The sequence below is a fragment of the Seriola lalandi genome, unplaced genomic scaffold, assembly GCF_002814215.2.
Source record: "Seriola lalandi dorsalis isolate HSWRI2012SDOR001 ecotype SW California unplaced genomic scaffold, Sedor1 jcf7180002054861, whole genome shotgun sequence".
NCBI lineage: Eukaryota > Metazoa > Chordata > Actinopteri > Carangiformes > Carangidae > Seriola > Seriola lalandi.
In genome coordinates, this window is record NW_019525414.1 from 1359128 (window position 1) to 1380878 (window position 21751).

A 21751-nucleotide genomic window follows, 5' to 3' on the forward strand; every position below is an offset into this window, starting at 1 on the left:
GCACTATGGGGATAAATTATTGGTATTCACAGATGGGTCAAAAGATCCTGAGACTGGACACACAGGAGTTGCAACTTTCATCCCACAGTTCAGGGTTGCAATAAAGGAAAGACCCACAGATCGTTTATCAGTATATGCAGTTGAACTTGATGCTAATCTGATAGCATTCAAATGGTTAGAGGAGAACAACAAAACAAATACATTAATTGCATCTGATAGTTTGGCAGCACTCACAAGCATTAAATCTGTGAAATCATGTAGACAAGATATTTTATTTGAAATTCATCATGTAATACGCAGGATGTACAATAAGGGCTTGAGTGTCTGTTTTGTTTGGGTTCCTGCCCATGTAGGAGTAGAAGGGAACGGGGATGCTAACATACTGGCAAAACAATCACTTTATTTGCAAACAGTAAACATTAAAATCCAGTTAAGTAAAGCAGAAGGTAAAACAATCATAAAGAGTCAAATGCAAAAAATATGACAAGAATATTGGGACATGAATGACACAGGAAGACATTTTTATAGCATCCAGAATCATGTGGGTTTGGGAAGGAGGGTGTGCAGGAACTGAAAGGAAGAGGCAGTCGTTACTCGTCTCAGGATAGGACATACTGGAATACATCAGACACTACACAAAATATGTAAACATCCAACTGGTAGATGTGCACATTGTGGAGATTCAACATCAGTTAAGCATGTGCTGTTACAATGTAGGGGATATGAGGAAGAAAGAAAGGCTCTAAGAGCAGCATTATTCAAGGTTAGGAACCTACTCAGAGAAACATCAGGGATAATGTTTACTCATCTAATCATGTATCTCAAAACACAGGGTTGATAAACAGAATGTAGTCCTTTTTCCTTTTCTTTTTTTAATTATTATTTTCCTGCCATTCTAATGCTCCACACTCCAGTCCGGTAGGTGGCGGTAATGCACCTGAAAGCTGGTTGCCAACCACCAATCCAGGCAAAAGAAGAAGACAATATAGAGGCTCTTTGGTAGCAATAGAAGAAGAAGTAGTGGGTGGGTCTGTACCGTGATGTAATGGCTGTATGTACCTGCAGGCCGCTGCTGATACTATCTTCGTTGTGCTTCGTAGACGACATGGTGTCTGATAAAGAGAGAAACCTCCGGTTTGTTGAGGTGTCTGTATGAGTCACTGACCGTGCTGCTGTTGATCACAGGGAGAAAACAGCTCGTCATTAAGCCTGAGCTCGGTGAAGCGCTCGGTGCCGCCCCCTCTGCTAGCACAGCTAACGCTCTTACCGACATACACTCCGGGACAACGTTAGCAGTTGGTTAGCTTGTAGAGGTTTTAACAGCACCGGTGCCAGGATGCAAGAGGAGTATTTGTGAAGACCGCCCCCATCTACGGTAAGTCCCAAAACTGGAACATGAAACAGTCTGTTATTCGGTTAGCTAGTGTAGAAGCTAAGTGAATGCAGTTAACTTGACAGGCTATGTAGCTTGATGATTAGCATGTGTCCCCAGTTAACGCGCTAACATGTTATCAGGCCTGAGGAAGTTACAGCAAACTGATTGACAACACAAAGACCGGCAGTCAGACATGTGACTGATTCAACAGAGTTTACGACGATATGTGACGCAATAGGCCAAACGTTAGACAGCTGAACGACCTGCTAGCAGAGGCTGCTATTTAACTTTATTCAGCTGGATCTTCCTGAGTCGGGTTGTGCTGATGGTTCATGTAGTTTCATTATCCGGTGACAGAGGACATCGTGACATTTACCCGCGTTACCTTCAGACTGTGTGAAAGGTCACAGCTGGGTACCGGCCTTCACACACAGGCCTACAGGTAACAACTGATTCACCTGCAGCTCCAGCTTTGTGCTTTGTCAAGTCACGAGGCCGCAGTTTGTTGTCTGTGTTGGAACATAGTGGGAGGCGGTCCTGGTGTTTTGTGCAGTTACTGACCAACATGTAGGAGTCAGGTCATGTCAGATACCGAGGAGAAGGACAACAATCTCAAATACCTGATATTTACATTTCAAACCTAGACAAGCATCTGAAATACAGAAGGTAAAGATCTTTTTGATATGAGTTACTGACCAACAACTGACCGTCTGAATTATAGAAAATAAAGATCTTTTCAATATTACCAACAATGAACAGGCTCCTCCCTCAGATTTCATGTACCACTGGAAAGTGCAGATGAGAGCTGATGTTGTTGAGACTGTTTCAGGGAGTGAATGAGAACAGATTGTCATGTTGTAGTTATTTACCATACAAACAGCCTGTAAAGTTATAAAATTATTTTCCAAATCATGTTATTTCCTCGAATCCCAGTGGCCATCCTCTTTAACCTGTGTATCTCTGTATTTACATATTTGTAGTCCATGACCTTCTTCATGTTAGAGACTATGTTAATGAGCCACCTCTACATTTTTATAATCTGCAGTAAGATGATTTTATTAATTAAATTTCAGTCAGCAGTAAATATCACCAGTGAACATGTTTGCTCACAAGTAAGTAGCTGCCTCATCTGGACTAGAGAACTCTGGCAGTCTTCACTTCGTATCCCTGTCCTTGAGCGCTGCTTCCACATCAACAGAGAAAAACTTTGGTTATGTCCATACAACTGTGTTTTAATTTTAAAACAGTGTTTTCAAACTAAAACAATGACACACACACAACAGTCACAGAGTCAGTGACAGCAGAAACATTCAAACTCCACACCACACGTACTGTGGGAACTTGTTTGTCAAAGAGCCTGAATGTAACAGATTATATTTAAAACATAAATACCACATATGTAAATGTTTTTAGTTTTTCAACGAAACATTTTCCAGACCTTCTTCTCAGGCTGTTTTTGATGTCTCACTCTGTGTCTAGTGCCATGTCTCTGGTTTTCTCACGGCCCAACACCAACGCAGTCCATAGCAAGAAGGACAAGAGACTGATGGCAGAAGTGAACGCATCGCCGCTCAAACACTTTGTCACAGCAAAGAAGAAGATCAATGGGATCTTTGAACAGTTGGGGGCCTACATCAAGGAGAGCGCTTCCTTTCTGGAAGGTACCCATTCTCCTCTGAAGGCACTTCAACATGTTGTACCACATAAACACCAGGGGCCAGAGTCATAACTGATGTGTACACACAAAAACCATGAGGATGCCATTTCCTGCTCATAAACTGGTCTTTATAAACACAGTCTGTGTCACCTCACACATTCCTTTCGCCATGTGAACATACAATTTTCAAAGAGATCCAAGTTACAGCAAAGTGGAAATACAAAATAAGATGAGACACGAAGTTTAACTTGAAACAAAATAACCAACTTCACGGAGCTTCATTCATTATCATCGTAAGTTTTAGAACTTTACATAAACAGAAATAATTGCGTTTAATGTCCTGAGGAAGAATATACACAGTCTTCAGTGTAGACTTGCTGACACCTAGGAACAACTCTATAACCCCACTGAGTTGGCCACTTGATCCTTTGATCAAGGAGATACTACTTACTTTATCAACCACCGTCTGTCCCTGTATAACACCCCTTCTTCCCTCTTACATAACCAACGCTTCATCGTCATAACAACATCTTCAGTCTAGGGGCCTTCCTGCCCTACCTATGGATATGCTGATCCAGCCTAAGAGCCCCTCCTACCCTCCTGATCACTTGAACCAAGGTGTTACACTGCAAGACCTCTAGAGAACATTACTTTTTGTTTCTAACTTCCTTTCCCGTCTGACCAAATGTCTGTAACCCCAGGTCTATGCAAATACAGTTGTCCATCCCATTGTCTTCAACTGTATAAGTGTCCCCCTGCCCTACACTGTGTGTCAGTCTACTGCCTCAGACCCGCTCTGTGTCAGTTGGCTCACCGTATCCTGGGATACCAATAAACTTGCATCACTACAGCAAACTTGAAACTAAGGACTTGAGTGAATTTTCTTCAACAGTCCTTATTATTTATTGTGAGTCATTTTGTAAACTGTTGGATACAATTTTGATATTGACTAACCACAGTGTTAGAGACTGTCCTGAGCCTCATTAAGACTCTCTAGTCCCAATAAATGAAGATCAGAGTAAAACAGGACTTTAGATTAGTGTAGTTGTACTAAAGCAAACTGATGCAGGTTTTTACCTCAGTTTCACAATTCACAATCAGTAAAAATGTTCTTCTCATCTTTCTTCTCTGTGTCTGATCACTTGTGGTGGAGACAGTGTTCTTATACAAACTGATAAAGGGAGTCTTCATCTATTTATGGAAGGAGTGGAAATGATGCTCATGCAGATGTGAGTGATTTTTCTAATGCTGAACCATGTGAACGCACAGCTTTATACATCTGATGAAAAGAATCTGTATCATGAATATGTCTGGTTTTGTGCGGCACATAGTTTTAGTTATGAATCTACAGAGTTTTATGGATCTGACGTTAGCTTGTTTCTTATGTGTGGACACCTGTCATGGAATGAGAGTAATGATCAGGACATACACGTGCCAAACATGATGCAGTCTTCATGCTGCCAGGTGAATTAAGAGGCTGTCTGTGGAAACTTCTCTCTGATCAGATACTCACAAAAATGAGGAGCTGGACCCGGTCACCACAGAGGAGCAGGTCCAGGATGTCCGTGGTTACCTCACAAAGGTGGCAGGGATTGGAGAAGTGCTCGCCCGCAGGCACATGAAGGTGGTCTTCTTTGGGAGGTATGTACATCTGGTTCTTTCCCAGTCTAGTTCTTCTTCATCTTTGTTCCTTGTTTTCTGTTGAGCTGGACCTGAAGTGGAAACCTGTGCAGAGCGTGCAGGTTGTGTGGGCTAAGGCTGACAGGTTTGTGGTTTGTTTCACAGGACCAGTAATGGGAAGAGCTCAGTGATCAATGCCATGCTCTGTGATAAGGTGCTGCCGTCTGGAATAGGACACACCACCAACTGCTTCCTGAGGGTGGAGGGCACCGATGGCAACGAGGCCTTCCTCCTCACTGAAGGCTCAGAGGAGAAGAAGAGCATAAAGGTGAGCAGAGCTCGCTGACAGGTGTCTCCGCCTCCACACCTCCAGTCCGAATGTGTAACATGTCGTCCTGTAAACAGCTGATGTGTTTTTGTTGACAGACGGTGAACCAGCTGGCCCACGCTCTCCACCAGGATGAGGACCTGGACGCCGGCAGCTTGGTCTGTGTCATGTGGCCGAAAGCCAAGTGTGCTCTGCTGAGGGATGACCTGGTGCTGGTGGACAGGTCAGACACAAGTAAACACTAACACCAGGAAAACACTGGCTGTGTGGCGTGTGCGTGGCAGCTGTGGAGTGTATTGGTTATCATTTTGGCGCCCACGTTAATGAGTTAGAGCGACACATGACTGTGTGGCATAATCTGGAGGTTTGGCGTCTCACCTCTTTTTCACATGCCCAGCAACATCACAAAAAACGGACTTATTTCATTATAGCTTCAATGTCCAGGCTATGACACAGACGTGAAAAAAATGATATATATTTTTTTACCGTTTTAGCAGTTGCATGTGGAGCCAGAGATGTTTTCTGTCAAAAATAAATCTGAAATTAATTCATAATGAAGTTTTCCAACATTCAGTAACCTGTAAACTCTATGTAGAGCAGTAGAGCTGCAACAGCAGAGACACAGCAGGGGTGAACACACACACAGCACAGGCAGTGTGTTCCTGTTGTAATGATTAAAGTTGTTAAATAAAAATATGTCATTCATATCAATTCATGCATCATCTAATTTCATCATGACAAATAGGCCTGTCCTACAGGAAAGAACAGTTCATGGTTAATCTATCTAATATTGTGTTAGTCATAATATACAATGATTTATTGCTTGTGTTTGTTGAATAATACAGAAGATAAGGAACTTAAAAAAATAATGCATATTAAATCCTAATCGTAATATTGGTAAAAAAAAAAAATTGCAATTCGATTATTTTCCCAAATTGTTCAGCCCTAGGTGGCCTGGAGGTTCATCTTGTGATAAAATATACTTGTCACAAGTCTTAACAAATTTGGTCTGTTATGCAAAATGCTACAAACACGAGAAAATGTGGGCTGAGATTCACGCTGTTGCTCTACTTGTGCGCATCCAGAGTAATCAGTACGGATCACCTGTGTCATAGGAATCAGTGCAATCATCATCCTGGGTAAAAACTGTAACTGGCTGTACCCTGGTAAAGGTTTCCACCATAATGAGGCTGTATCATTCTAACAAGGCAGAGGTGGGACCCAGCATGTTGTGGTAGCCATGATTAAAATGATGATGATGATGTTTGGCAATCTTTGCAGCTGACTCACTCACCTCCTGTTCTTCCTCCAGCCCAGGTATCGATGTCACCACAGAGCTGGACAGCTGGATCGACAAGTTCTGCCTGGATGCTGATGTGTTTGTTCTGGTGGCGAACTCTGAGTCCACACTGATGCAGACGGTGAGACGTGACAGCTGAGTCAGCATGTTGACAATGAAAAACACAGAAACATGTGGACTGTTTATGATGAGATCTTTACATGACATCAGTGTATGACGTGTGTCCACAGGAGAAGTCCTTTTTTCACAAGGTCAACGAGCGGCTCTCCAGTCCCAACATCTTCATCCTCAACAACCGCTGGGACGCTTCCGCCTCAGAGCCTGAGTACATGGAGGAGGTCAGTAAAAATAGACTGAGAATGTTAGAATATGGTGGAAGGTTTTAAACTTTGTATAGTGTCTACAGCCTAATGCTGCAGGTAGTAGTAGGATGTATAGAGGAAGCAGTTTGTTGTCTTGTCATGATATTCATGTGTATCCATGAATCAATAATATTATAGGTTGTAGTGACCTGAAAGATGACGGAGCTTCTTTAAGTGTTAATTGACACCAAGAGAGCAAATGCAGTGAAACTGACTGCTGTGTCTGATAAATGATTCTGATCACATCCTGTACTGACTTGGTGTGTCAGGAGTGGAGCTTTACACTGCAGTCCTCTGCATTAATGTAACACATCTGGCAGACAGTGTCTGGTATATTGTGAGGAAACAAATATAAAAAGCAAAATGAGTGTGATGCCCTGATCACGTTTTTTGCCACTGATCATCTGTGAGTGAGATGGGCTGATCCACGGTCGATGCCGATGATTTTTGGCAGACATTGCAGGGCTCCAAACTGCAACGCATATGCGACTATATTTGTGAGTGTGAGTTAAAATGACACGTGGTCCTTGCATGATCATCAGAATGCAGGTGCAGCCGGGAACAGACAGTGACAGGGAGCTAACTCAGCATCCGTGATCACGGTATGAGGGCAATGTTGTGTGTAGTGTAACGAAGTGGCCAGTTCAGTGTAGACACTTGTAGACAACTTGTTACCAAGTCAACGCAGTTTAAGCTTGAACTCCTGAAATTTAAGCACCAAGCCTGCTGGGACTGAGCCCCTCCCCTCTTCTTTTCAAAGGGAGAACAAAATGGTCATTGGATTTAACTCTGCCTATAACAGAGCCAGGGGTTAAACTGCCCGGTGAAGTAAACCTAATAGCATGTGAATAGCATACACAGTCTCTAACAGCGCAAATAGCACAATTAGACAGTGGGTAAAATCATTTTGCTCTGTGGTCGGTTTCTGTTGCTGCGTGGTAAGGTGCTGACAGCAGGGATAGACAAGACCGAGAAAGAAAGAATTCCTCAGACCGTCAGGGCAAAGTGAGAAATATCCAATAAATCAGTTTTTGTCATTTATTCCCATGATGCTCCTCTCAGGCCGTGTGCATGCAGGCAGGTGTGTGAGTGAGTTACTATGGTTACCGCAGCGCTGTGTGTTTTTGTTGCTCTGAAACTTTCAGAAAGATTCAGTAACAGTTTTTGGGTCTGTATAGTTTTACAAAAATCATGAATGTTATAGTACCTCATTACTGAAATCTAGTGACATAATTTTACATTTTTATTAAACATAATTAAAGAGGAGGAAGCCTCAGAGCCTCCTTCATGAAGAAATAGGCAATGTTTAAAAAAGGGGCGACCAAATCATGGCTGCAACCAGTGAAAAAGTTCGTCTGGAGCCCTGCATGACAGATGGTGTACGTTATATCAGTCTCACACACTTTGTAAAAGTTCCACACGGCTGACATGTTGTTTGTTTCTGGTGGCCTGTCGCACGCCAACACAATGAACAAAGTGGGACGGGACTACACTACACAACACAGGGCTTCTCTCAGCCTCAACCACAGGTGATCTGTTGTAAGGTGATCGTTGACTAAAGCATTTATTCTGATCCACCAATCACGTATTTTTTAATGAAATTGGCCGAAATTGATCAGCGGCCGATCAATTGGGGCATCCCTAGTTGGCACCAGCAGCAGGTAGTCAGTGTGCAGAAATCATGTTCTTCTGTCTGTACATCCTTCCTCTGAATGTGATATCTGAAGCTGTTTGTTCTCCTCTCCAAATATCCAATCAGGAATTATTTAGATAAACTGATTAGGGCTGCACCTAAAGATTATTTGTTTATTGATTAATCTATCCATTATTTTTTCAATTAATCTAACTATTATTTTTAATTACTTGATTAATATAACAACGAATTTACCCAAAATAAATTTTAAAAACTTTAACATTTGTATTTCAATATTTTTGCTCTTTAATACCTTTGTGTTTTTCCTGATAAAATTGTCATTTTTAACAGTTTCACCAAGTGCTGCACATATTTAGAATCAGCATAACCTCAGCTAATAATGTCACTCAATAAAGACTTCAGTGCAGTATAATAGGTTAATAGCCCATAAAACGAAAGAAAACTAACATGGAATTTTTCCTTATTTTATAGATAAAAACACTAAACCATAATAAAGAAGGAAAAATTCAACAGAGAAAATTGTATTTATTTGTTTGAGTTGTTCCAGAGGTGATTTGAAGTTTCTATCTTTATCTGTTCATGAGATAAGCTCATTCTCTGGAGCAGTATTTATGGGCATTATTTGTCTGCTCCTTGAAAAATCAGCTCCAAATCCTCCGCTGCATTAATATCTGACTGTCACATCCTTCTGTCTGTTTTCTGTCACTTCGATAAACTCTAAACAACTTTTCACTTTGATATCAGAGTAAAACAGCACTGCTCACGTTCAGTCTGGGTATTATGCTTATGCGAAGGCAGGCCAAGCCTCTGAATCAGACACTCTGATTGGCTGTGGCCTCAATAATTGGTGCCTATAGGAATGTCTGATTCAGTCACGTGACGCTAAATGTCACTGGCAAAGAATGCCTTAACACACAGACAGAAAGCAGCAATGTGCCACTTAAACTACTCCAAATATTCAGAAACTTTCAATGTAAGTTTCTCGATCTAAGTCAGTGAAAACGCACGGACCATCAGGGGCTTGGTAGAAAGCACCGATCGTCTAGTTTAAGGAGAGAAAAACGACACGTCTCTAGCGCAAACGGTCGCGGAGCAATGGCGCTCTACAGACAATGTGAAATTTGGAAGCGTATACGTTCCCATGGGCCTTTAGGGTTAAAACAAACAATTATGACAAACAAAGTGTGCACTGTAGGGCATTATTCCCCAGCAAGCTACAGTTCATCCATGTTCATGTCTGTGTCATATTCATGTAAAGTCCACACAATGAAACTATTAACTAGTGAAAGGTGTTATGGTATCATATCAGTATGACTATCAACAAATGTTTCCCAGTTTATTTCTGCTTAAATCATGCATTTATCAAGTTCTATAGAGGAGATTTGAAAAATCGCAATATATTTTGTGTATCGTGATATAGCCTAAAAATATCGTGACATTACTTATAGGGCATATCGACCACACCTACCTCAGAAAACACTATTTAGCCATTACTCAAGACTTCACACAGTAATTATGACAAAATTTCACACAAATCATATTTCATAGCTCATATTTTCTATGACTCTGGATGAACAGGGATGTAACCTGAAACTAGTGGAGGAGGTAGACATCCAGGAGGAGGTGGTTCTAGTTTCTTAATGTTACACACCTGTCACTGTGAATGTGTTAAATGATAAGGGAACCAGCAGAACCAGTTTTCTGCACCCTGACCTTCATCTCCTAGGTTGGTGGTCAGGTGATTATGTCACTGTGTCACTGGGCCAACATCACTGTCAAAAGCTGTGTCCCTTCCATTACTTGTTGTAGTTTGTGTTCTATAAAGTGTACTGTTGTTGTGTCAGGTTCGCAGGCAGCACATGGACCGCTGCACCAACTTCCTGGTGGATGAGCTGGCTGTGGTAGACCGGAACCAGGCCAGTGACCGCATCTTCTTCGTCTCTGCCAAGGAAGTGCTCCAGGCTCGAGTACAGAAGGCTCAAGGGATGCCTGAAGCAGGTGAGCATGGTGGTCAAACCTGGAAAAGCCATGGAATTTGAACATTGTGTTTTCCTGGGGTGGTTTTGGAAAGTGGAACCACAGGAGGTTCTGTTTGTTTTATGAATATACCTTCATACAAAGTAATCAAATAGATTTTCAATGCACTTAACTGTTCCACTGTTGTGTATCAGACCAAACATCAAATTTTAAACACGTTTGAGCATTCTGTTTTTAATTTTCAGAACAACAAAATCATTAATTTAGGCAGAAACAAGGAAAAGACCATGATCATTTCCTTCTAATAGGCCTCCGCTGATAAAGATACTGAGTTATCACCCAGGCTGACTCTGTATTTAAGTGTCTTCATCCATCACAGAAGGTTCAGGCATGAAACTGGTTGATGGATTTGAGGAAATCCAGTTTTATTTTGTGTCGCTGTGATCAGAGATTTACTTTTATCAATTCTAGAACTAAACAGCTGTACGACTGGTTGATACAGTATATTTAATTAAATACCATTACTGAGGTACCAACTGAAATGTGCTGATGCTTTCATTTGATACATAAAACAGAAACACTCTGTGAGTAGAGACTTGCTGATTTAAATCTAATATTTTTTTTTATTCTAATATTTTTTACATTAATTTCTCAGTTATGTTCTAAAGATTATATTTGTGTGTTGAGTGGGTTAGTACAGGGTTACATGGTGTGGTCCTGTTTCAGGTGGAGCCCTGGCTGAGGGATTTCAGGCCAGAATGTTTGAGTTCCAGAACTTTGAGCGGAGATTCGAGGTGAGATCCTGATCCACGAACAGTTGGAACCAGATTTAAATAATCAGATACATTCATGAATGGTGGATGTTTATCCAGTTTATTGATCACCGTGACTTTAAAAAAAAGTTTACAGCTGACTGCATGAGCCACATCACATCAGTATCTGTCGGAAGGAGGCTTCCTGTCTGCACTGGACACACACATAACTTTTCCTGTGTGTGTGTGTGTGTGTGTAGGAGTGTATCTCTCAGTCTGCGGTGAAGACCAAGTTTGAGCAGCACACAGTGAGGGCCAAGCAGATCTCTGAGGCTCTGCGTCACATCATGGACTCTGTTCACGTTGCTGCACAAGAGCAGAGGTGAGTCGAGGGTTAACTGTGTGAAGACACATTCACACTGTTGCACACTGTGTGGACAGCAGGTTGTCAGTTAGTTCTTGTGTGTGTGTTTCAGGGTCTACTGTCTTGAGACCAAAGAGGACCGTCAGGACCGGTTGGAGTTTATAGATAAGCAGCTGGACCTGTTGACCATGGACTGTAAGGCCAGGATCAAGAAGATCACTGAGGAGGTGGAGAGACAGGTGAACCCCATCATGATATCATAACTCACCTGAGCTTTAAGCTTTCTCCTGTGTCTTAGTAGTGATGTGATGGGCTTGTGGGATCAATTTATTTCCTCAGTTAGCAAAATTAAAGTCAGAAGTAGGTCAGTAAAAACACAGATGTAAAACTGAGGTGAACGCCTCAACAGGAAGTAGTTTTCACCCCGCTCTGTGCTCATGCTCAGGTGTCTAATGCCATGGCCGAGGAGATCAGGAAGCTTCATGTGCTGGTGGATGACTTCCACATGGACTTCCACCCTTCATCAGTGGTGCTCAAGGTCTATAAGAACGTGAGTTTAAAACATATACAACACCTCTCTTACTCGTGAACTTGATTGGGCTGGAATGAGCTGGACAACATTCATCATAGTGACTGAAACTGAGGAAACAAACCTTTCATTAGCATATTCCACCACAGGTACACTCACCTGTGCACACACCTGTCCATACTGTCATATCTGGGTGTTGCATGCCAACAGCAGGTTGAGTCAGTTGTCTATGAGCACATGCATTTGGCTCAAGCCTACAACCACACAAACATTTGTCCTTCATCCAAAGCACAAAGAATCATGGGTATTAGTACTGCTGTTGAGTTCTTTGAGGTGTTAAGCTGCGTTTCGACCAAAACTTTCTTCAGGAGCTAAAAGGTTCCTGTGGCCCATTGTTGTCTGCGTTTCCACCGCGGCCATAAGTCCCGGGAAGATTATGCAAAATTATTACTTGACATTACATTATTCAAAGCACTTTGAGGAGATAACATGAACGAAAATACGGGACAAATTGCTTCCTGTATATATTCAATAGCCTACAGGACGCGGTATTTTATTTTCAAATATGGGACGATCCCGTATTATACGTAATGGTTGGCAACCTCAGTCACTCCGGTTGTTGTGGTCCTTTATTTTCTTGAAGTCCTGTTTCAGTTTTTTTTTACCTTCTCCTGGACCTGTTTCGTGTTGTGGAAAATATCAAGCCTACATGCTCGGTGCTCGCTCACTGCGGACCTTTAAACATTGCGGGTGAAATAAAATGCAGCGAGTACTCAACCAGAAATGTTCAGCACTGCAGACCCCATCCCCCAAAGTTCCTGAACCTTTGGAAAGTACTACCCCCTCGACCAGGGACCTTTTTGGGGGTCTATCAGTTACCCTGGAACAAAATTTAGACCCTGGGTTCTGTAGTGGAAACGCGCATAGTTCCTCAAAGTTCCTGATTCCTGGGGAAAGTTCCTGCGGTGGAAACGTGGCTTTAGTTAATGACCGGACAATCCCTGCTCTGTCGGCAGTCAGCTGTGTGTCAGCTTCAAATTTGATGCAAACATTCACTAGGATTCAAGGAAGAACTGATTAGATTTTGGTGGTCAAAGGTCAAGGTCAGTGTGACCACACAGAACACTCCTTAGCTATTATGTAAGACTTCAGAATAGTTATGACAAATGGTTAATATTTTATGACTTTTATGACTCTGGATAAACAGGGATGTAAGCTGAAACTACTGAGTGGAGGAGGTGATTCTGGTTGTTTTCATTGGTTCTCGTTGTGGTTATTTTTGTTTTCTTTTGTTGTAGGAGCTCCATCGGCACATAGAAGAGGGTCTGGGCAAGAACATGTCAGAGAGGTGTTCCACCTCCATCACCAGCGCCCTGCAGGGCACACAGACCGACATGATTGGTAACACTGTTCACAACCACCCAGTCTACTATCGCTGCACAGACCACAGTCTGCTGTAATGATTTTAACTATGAGCACGATACTGAAAAGATTTTCTGCTGAATAATGATGTTGGCCCAGCTGCGTAGAGCAGACTACGTAGCCAGTCTGCAGCACGCTCCCTGTTTCCTCCATTGTACTCTTACATTTCTAGACTTTACTGCTGAAGGATTGAGTTTATATGCTGATGAGAAGTCGTCAGTTTTATTAATATATCTCCACATCATAACAGAGCACGTCTAGACCGGAGTCTCTATAATACTATTTGCAGAACCAACATCCCCTATGAGCAGCACCTGTTGACAGTGAGTGGAACTAGGCTCAGGTTGCACGAGGTTGATGATTTAATTAAAGTTGACTGTGTATTTAAAATATGTGACTGAGAGAAAAAGAAAACCAGACTCTCAGATGTTTCTAAATCATTCATCATAGACAGACATCAGATCAGTGGCTGAGCTCCACAGATCCTGTGTAGAGATGGAGAAGCTTCCAGAAGGAAGGACAACCATCAAATCTGTTTCCTACAGACTCTGAGAACTGAGACAGTACAGTCCTGGTCTCATCAGACCAGAGAATCTGGTTTCTCTCAGAGTCCTTTAGCTGCTTCTTTACAAACTGTCCCTGAGGAGAAGCTTCATCTGGACTCTGACATGAAGACCAGATCAGTGGAGAGCAATGATGGTTGTTTCTGGAGGTTTCTCTGGAATTTATCTTTATTGACTGATGTCAGTGTGATAATTCTGTTTTTCCTTTTCAACACATTTGAGATAGACAGATAGATATGTACTTTATTTATCCCCTAGTGGAAATTCATATAATTGCGTACAACAATATTGCATATTGTCTTAAAGTTTTTGCTTTGTGATGATGGAGTATTGAGTGTAGACTATGGGGGAAAAGAAATTAAAGCATGAGATGGTAACAATTTGTGAACAAACTGAAGCGTCTGAAGGTAAAATGTTAGAATCAGAGAAGAAAACAAACGAGCCACAGAGTCGTTCCTCTAGAATTACTGTAGCTTCACATCTCACACTGACAGCTGTCTAACATTACCATGGAGTTAAATACTGCAAAGCTGTTCACCATGAACTGACTAATACTCATGTAACTGTGTGTGTGTGTGTGTGTGTGTGTGTGTAGAGGGTCTGAAGCCTCTCTTGCCCAGCCCAGTCAGAGAGCAGGTAGACAAGCTGGTTCCTCGTCAGTGCTTCAGCCTCAGCTATGACCTGGCCTGTGACAAGCTGTGCAGTGACTTTCAGGAGGACATCAGCTTCCATTTCTCTCTGGGCTGGACAATGCTGGTCAACCGCTTCCTGGGGCCCAAGAACACCCGGAGGGCCCTGATGGGCTACAACGACCAGGTAACGCCCCCTCTCCCCGCCCACTGCTGAAGCACCTGGATGTTTATTTGGATGTTGCTGCTGTCCTCAACTCTGACTGAAATCTTAACTGAACCGTCTGTGATGTCGCCTGCTTCATTTAATATGACCTTGCATCGTGAAACCTCTCAGAAACCAGTAGAATAGCACTCCTTCACTTCACAACAAAAACAATGAAAGGTGAAGTTAGTGATGCTCTTGCTCCTCTGTCATATTACTGTGTTATTGATGCAGGTTGATCATGAAACTATATTACGTTAAGTTAATGTTTAACGTTTGCACAAGCCAGGGAATTGATTTTTCACCTGCTAACTTTAGTAGCGCTAACACTTACATTTATGTTCATTACAAACTTCAGGTTTGCTAGACTAGCATTAGCTTCCAGTGTTTCCAGTGTGGGTTGCTCTTACCTTCAACATCGTGGATGTAAGATTCAATCTAGTTGCTGTTTCCTTTTTTTTTTTTAAATCCGCTTGTGGATCCTCGCAAATTCATCTGCCCATTAATCAGTTCGGTCGAATAAAAGTGAAGAAAATAAGTTCAGTTTCAGTTCCCACAGGATTTTTCTCCAAGAGGTTTCCCACCTTCAGCGTGACGTCAGAGGAAAATGGCCGCCGTGTGAATATGGTCTAGGGACTCAGAGATCACAGATTAGTACTGTTACATAAAAAAAAGAACAAAGTTCTCATTAATCATAAGAACACACTGTAGCATCATGTTTGATCTCTGAGCCGGTTCTCTGCTGTGGTCTCCCTGCAGGTCCCTCGGCCCATGGCCCTAACTCCAGTCAGCACCAGCATGCCTCCATTCCCACAGAGCTCCATGACCCAGGAAGAGCTGATGGTCTCCATGGTGACAGGTCTGGCCTCCCTCACCTCCCGTACCTCCATGGGTGTCCTTGTGGTTGGTGGCGTGGTAAGGAGACACGCACACACACACACACACACACACACACACACACACACACACACACACACACACACACACACACACACACACAGAGTCATGACTGTTACCATGGTAATCCTGGTTTGACGTGTGTAAAAAAATCTGTCATCGGGATCACGTTCACCATCATGTTGCTGCTCAGTGTGTTTAAGCCTCATGGTGCGTGTGTGTGTGCGTAGATCTGGAAGGCGGTCGGCTGGCGTCTGATCGCCCTGTCGGTGGGCCTCTACGGGCTTCTCTACATCTATGAGCGGCTCACCTGGACCACCAAGGCCAAGGAGAGAGCTTTCAAGAGACAGTTTGTGGACTACGCCAGCGAGAAGCTGCAGCTCATCGTCAGCTACACTGGATCCAACTGCAGCCACCAAGTCCAGCAGTGAGCCTGCCAACTAACCACACACTGACTGTCACCTGAGAGCAGCGTGGTGCTTTGTTTAGTCACTGATGTGACGAACCTGCTGTGACTTTGTGATCTCAGTCTAATTAATATCAACCACAGTCTTTGTTGTTGTGTTTCTGACTGTGTGTGTGTTGCTGCTGTGGTTCCCAGGGAGCTGGCTGGTGTGTTTGCTCAGCTGTGCCAGCAGGTGGATGTGACCCGTCAGAACCTGGAGGATGAGATCACTGACATGAACAGGAAGATCGAGCTGCTGGACGGTCTGCAGAGCAAGGCCAAGCTGCTGCGGTAAGCACCTCACCACAGTGTAGCACACACAGCTGGACAGCAGGACAGGTGTGAAGATATTGCACCTGTTCATATTACAGACAATAATTTGTCTTGTATTTGACTAGTGAAGGATGTCTCACACTGTCCTCACTATCACCTTAGAAACAGCTGGTCCAGGGGTGATGTCACCACTCAGCTCATGTAAAAGACATTCTGAATCAAGACATTTCAAGTAGAACATGAAGCTCTGAAATAAACACACTGCCTGTGTTGTGTGTCTCTGCCGCTGCAGCTCTATCTTTCTACATAGAGTTTACAGTTACTGAATGTTGGATTAAATTTCTGATTTATTTTTAACAGAAAACGTCAATAAAATGTGTCTGTCTCCACCTGCAGCGGCTACAACATATATTTATATTTTTCATGTCTGTGTTGTATTCAGATTCAACCTAGACATAGAAACTATAGTGAAGGTGTCGGTTTTATGTAATGTTGCTGGTATGATGTCACTACGACATCATCAGGTCTTATCTCTGTCTGTTTCTGCTGGAGAAGTGTCACACGTGAAAATAGGCGAGAGGCCAAATCTTTAGATCACATGACACAGCCGTGAGGCGCGAGACGCAGTGAGTCCTCTCTAAGCTGTTAACAGTGAAGCTGAAAACCAAGGCGTTCTGCAGCCGCCACACATCAGCGTACTCCTGCTCTTACACTGAGGCAGCAGCATCAAACACCTCAGTCTTTCACATTAACACTGTGCTGCTTTCAATCTTTGGTCAGCTAATCAGCTTCCTTCATACTCTGCACTCTGTCTTGTTGTTGTTGAAGGCAGACTTCACACTGTCCACTTCCAAGGTTATAATATCAGTGGAAACGTCTCCATCGACCTCTGACATGTCTACAGGTGGTCAGTACAGATCAGTAATTGTACAGACTGAAATACATGTGTCCACTCTTTGTGTGAGCTGGCTGCTGGTTTTTATTTTCTTCTACTCTTTATTTTTGTTTTTGTTGAGTTGTAAAAAAGGGAAAAAAAGTGCCACTCGTTCTTTGAAAACACAGTAAAAAATGTAAGAAGTGGAGTTGAGTCTGTTCTGACCTTCACCCATACTGAACTGTACAACAAAGACAGGGCTCCTGTCTTTCATTTAAATACAGCCTGTTTCTTCATGAAGAACTCTCTCAGCTTCCTCTTCTTTAATGATCTTAAACAACAATGTAAAATCATCTCACTAGATTTGTGCTGAGCACAATTACATTCATGATTGTTATAAAAGCACTAACCTGAAAACCTGTTATTGAAAGATGAGAAAGTTGCAGAGCCACAGACACACACCTGCCTGCGTGCACACGGCGTGAGAGGAGCATCATGGGAATAAATGACAATAACAGATTTATGGATATTTCTGTCTGAATAACTCGCTGTTTCTCTCTCTCTGAGTCTAATCACGCAGAGACCATGAAGCAAACTGATTTTACAACAGGCCATATTCTTACACTGGCTCTTACACTACACTGAGCTCAGTGTCTCTGTCTGTCCCTGTCCGCACCTGTCGGTCTCAGCGCTCCGTAGTGTGGAGACTCTGTCCTCGTGTTGTCATGGAGACTGGTGGTGGTGAAGTGGAGAAGCTGTATTTTGAATCAGTAGAGCTGTTTCCTTAACCTGTAGATCTGAATGTTCACATGTGGACATTATTTGTGTTTGTGTGTGTGTGTCTCAGGAACAAGGCGGGCTGGCTGGACAGTGAGCTCAACATGTTCACTCAGCAGTACCTCCACCACAGCAAGTGAAGACAGACTGAACTGCTGCTGCTGCTTCTGAACTGTAGGATGAAGAGAGGAACCAACATCACTGTCGTCAGAGGGACAGGACAGTCTGTACATCTGACGTGAGTGGAGGGAGACCCTGAGTGGAGGAGGTCTGGTTCTGTACACATGTTACTGTTGTATAAAACCAGAACTACATGTCCTGTCAGTCTGTGTCCCGGTCCTCTCCAGAACTACATGTCCCCCCCAGTCTGTGTCCCGGTCTCTCCAGAACTACATGTCCCCCCCAGTCTGCGTCCTGGTATTTCCAGAACTACATGTCCCCCCCAGTCTGTGTCCTGGTATCTCCAGAACAACATGTGTCCTGGTCTCTCCAGAACTACATGTCCCCCCCAGTCTGTGTCCTGGTATCTCCAGAACAACGTGTGTCCTGGTCCCTCCAGAACTACATGTCCCCTCAGTCCCTCCACTCTGAGTCCTCGAGCTGCAACAACACTGGTTCCTACTGAAGACATAGATCTTTAAAACACCTCTCAGATATAGAATATGTTCATCCTTAAAACCTGCAGCTGCACTTCAGTCTTCATGAGTTCAACAGAAGACGTGCTTTGGTTGGGGACTATTTTCTGTTGCGTTTGTTCCTGGCCGAACTCAGAGGAAGAACACGTGTCAGGACACACGATAAGAAACATAAAGATGAACTCATGGTTTTAGTCAGGTGTAATATTTAGAGCACTGAAGTTGATTTTACACTGATCTTTAATAACCTCATGTACCAGAGATGTTAGTATGAAATGAAGGCTGTGACTCAGCTGACGTGTCATCATCATCATCATCATCATCACCACATTATCTGCTTTGACGCTGACAGATGTTTTCATGTGTAAAACATCTGTGTTAGAGAAGACTTTGTGTGTATCATCTCTGCTTCCTCCTGTTAAACTCTCACACTTCTTCTTTTTGTTGCACTGAATGTGTGTGTGGTTAGGAAACCGCCGCTACATGTGATATTAATAATGATAATTATAGCCACATATGTTGGAGATGTGCGCGTGGCCAACAACAACAGTCCGCTTCTGAGGCGTGTATATAATGTAATTTAATAATCTGCCTTTCAATTGGAAACAAGGACACGTCAGACTGGATGGTCTGGGTCCTGGTCCTGGGTCTGAGTGAGTCCTGGTTGATTGAAACTATAGACTGTTGCTATGTGAACGGGTGGGTCTGCTGCCACACGACCCTTCATCAGAGTGAAGACGTGCACTTTACTGAGCTGCTGCTGCTTTAGATTCTTTCTTCTTCATAAAGGTTATAGACGATGCTGGAGGTGGAGGTGCCTGCATGCAGTGATTGTTGTAGATTGTTCACCTGTTGAAATGTTCAAACGTGTGTATGTAAAAAAATAAAATAAAATAAAGGTGACACAACCATTAAACAAGTGTGTTTACAGTGTGTTAAACCACAGGCTGAGGCCTATCACAGGCACTGAGTGAGGTTTCATCAGTTGTCATCATAAGTGGATATGTTGCATAATATTCTGAAAATTTTCTTTATGTTCATGTTAAAAACTGTTTGAACAGCCCCCTCTCCCCCAATCACCAGAGTCGAGGCCCCGCCCACAGCTCCCCACACTGACAGCAGAGGACCTGCTTATAGGTAGAGACAGATATACTGAATTCAGTGCTCTCTCTTTACAAGTAAGACATATTTGGGTTTCCTATATGATACAATGTTCCGAGAACTCTCCTACATTAGTTACCAATGATATATGTTAACAGGAAAATATGATTTCCTTGTCAAAATGGTCAAATGTGAGTGCAGCCTCCTGAAAGTTACAAAATAAAACTTTTTTGGTACTAACAAACTCACTAGGTGAGTCTGTTGAACCATCCCACTCAAACAAGTGTAATTGGCTGACGAAGTGGTACTTAACCCAATCAATTGCTCTCAGACTTAATGCTGACAACAATGGCACCACATGGGAGAGCACTGTCTGGAGACTTGAGAAACAGAATTATTTCATTGCACAGAAAAGGGCATGGGTACAAGAGGATTAGCAAATCAATGTTATTAAGTCTGGACACAGTAGCAAAAGTGATACAGAAATTCAAAAAGGATGGAAACGTCCCGGTTGTCGTAAGCTTTCACCTCGAGATGAGCAAGTTTTGTTGAGAAAAGTGCAAGAGAATCGGCAAGCAAGTGCCTCAGACCAAACTGGAGTGACTGTTTCATCTCACACAGTAAGACGCACCCCACACAGAAGTGGAATGCATGGCTGTCGTGCACGCAGGAAGCCACTGCTGAAGCCAGAGCACAAGAAAGCCTGTTTAGCCTTTACCAAGGCCCATATTGACAAAGGTGGAGACTTTTGGAATCTATACTCTGGTCTGATGAGACCAAAGTCAATCCTCTTCGATCTGATGGCATCCAAAATGTATGATGTCACAAGGGGGACGATTACAGTGAGAAGTGCATGGTTCCCACAGTGAAGTATGGAGGTGGTAAAGTTCTTATATGGGGACAATATGTTGTGAACTTGTACATTCCATACCAAGAAGGGTCAGTTCAGTTCTTAAAAGTAATGTAGGACATACTGAGTACTAACATATTACAGCGGTGTACTCATCAAGAAACCCTAGATTTATGCAAAGCTGCCTAATTTAATTATTTCTTTTCTCATTTAGGAAAAAAACATTTTCTTCATGTTCAGAGGAGGTGTACTCATTTATGCTGTGTACTGTACATGCTGGGATCCAAAAGACTAAGACCACATTCCCATTCATTTCAATGGGACACTATAGGATGCACTGACTGTGCACTGAGGCAAAGATACTGAAGTACAGAGCTTTGATAAACACATGTGAGCTCCCACCTCTGTACACTTTACCTTTCACTGTTTCCAGGAACTTTGCCTCATGTGGCCATTTGACCAGCAGGTGGCAGAATGACATCACCGACTTCTGAGCACAGTCACCTGTGTTAAGAGTCCAGATTCAGGTCCAGGTCCAGGTTTGTAGCAGCTACAGCTGACAACAGTTCAAAGTCCTACAAAGAGTTAATATTGACCTGTAGATCTGAAGGATCAGGTCCAGGTCTGTCCTCAGTCTTTTGGGATGAACCAGTGGTGGAGTCCAGAACCTCCTAACTGACTGAGTTGAAGTGACATCTTCAGTTCTACCTGAACTCACTGTGAACACACACATTTACATTGTATATTTAATGGAACTGGGGAACATGTTTATTTCCTGTGTGTGATATGATTGTGATTGGTTGTGATAGTGTCATCCACACCTGCAGCAGAGGAAATCCCCATCACAACCTTTCACATGGTAGATGACACAAAATAATGTCAAATTAAACCAGAATTTTCAGTGAAAAACGAGACGCTGCTGATGCTCTGTAAAATGACATCACTGCTACATTAAAATATATTTTACAGAAAAAAACCAGTCACAACACTAATTGTTAATCTGAGTAATTGATGATAATTCTTTATTCTTTATTTACAAGGAGAGCCCCTTGAGATGTCCCATCTCATTTTCGAGGGGGTCCTTACAGATGATACAAAACGAAACACAAAAACGACATCATAGTAGGAAATCATAATAAAATTAAATACAACACAAGACTAT

At 42.8% G+C, this 21751-nt stretch overlaps 1 protein-coding gene across 2 annotated transcripts; it reads left to right on the forward strand.

The window, feature by feature from the left end:
* Positions 1-1009: 1009 nt before the first annotated feature.
* Positions 1010-19557, forward strand: mfn2 (mitofusin 2). 2 transcript variants are annotated; one of them, XM_023427468.2, is made up of 18 exons: positions 1010-1375; positions 2855-3036; positions 4538-4673; positions 4818-4980; positions 5079-5203; positions 6293-6401; positions 6511-6618; positions 10141-10294; positions 11000-11067; positions 11286-11407; positions 11502-11628; positions 11835-11939; positions 13217-13319; positions 14499-14719; positions 15497-15652; positions 15865-16061; positions 16236-16370; positions 18074-19557. In XM_023427468.2, the coding sequence occupies exons 2-18, from the start codon at positions 2859-2861 to the stop codon at positions 18141-18143; spliced, it is 2277 nt and encodes a 758-aa protein (XP_023283236.1). In that variant the 5' UTR covers positions 1010-1375; positions 2855-2858; the 3' UTR covers positions 18144-19557. The 2 variants fall into 2 exon arrangements, with proteins under 2 accessions (XP_023283236.1, XP_023283237.1); XM_023427469.2 differs by lacking the exon at positions 1010-1375 and adding an exon at positions 1624-1817.
* The last annotated feature ends 2194 nt before the right edge of the window (positions 19558-21751 follow it).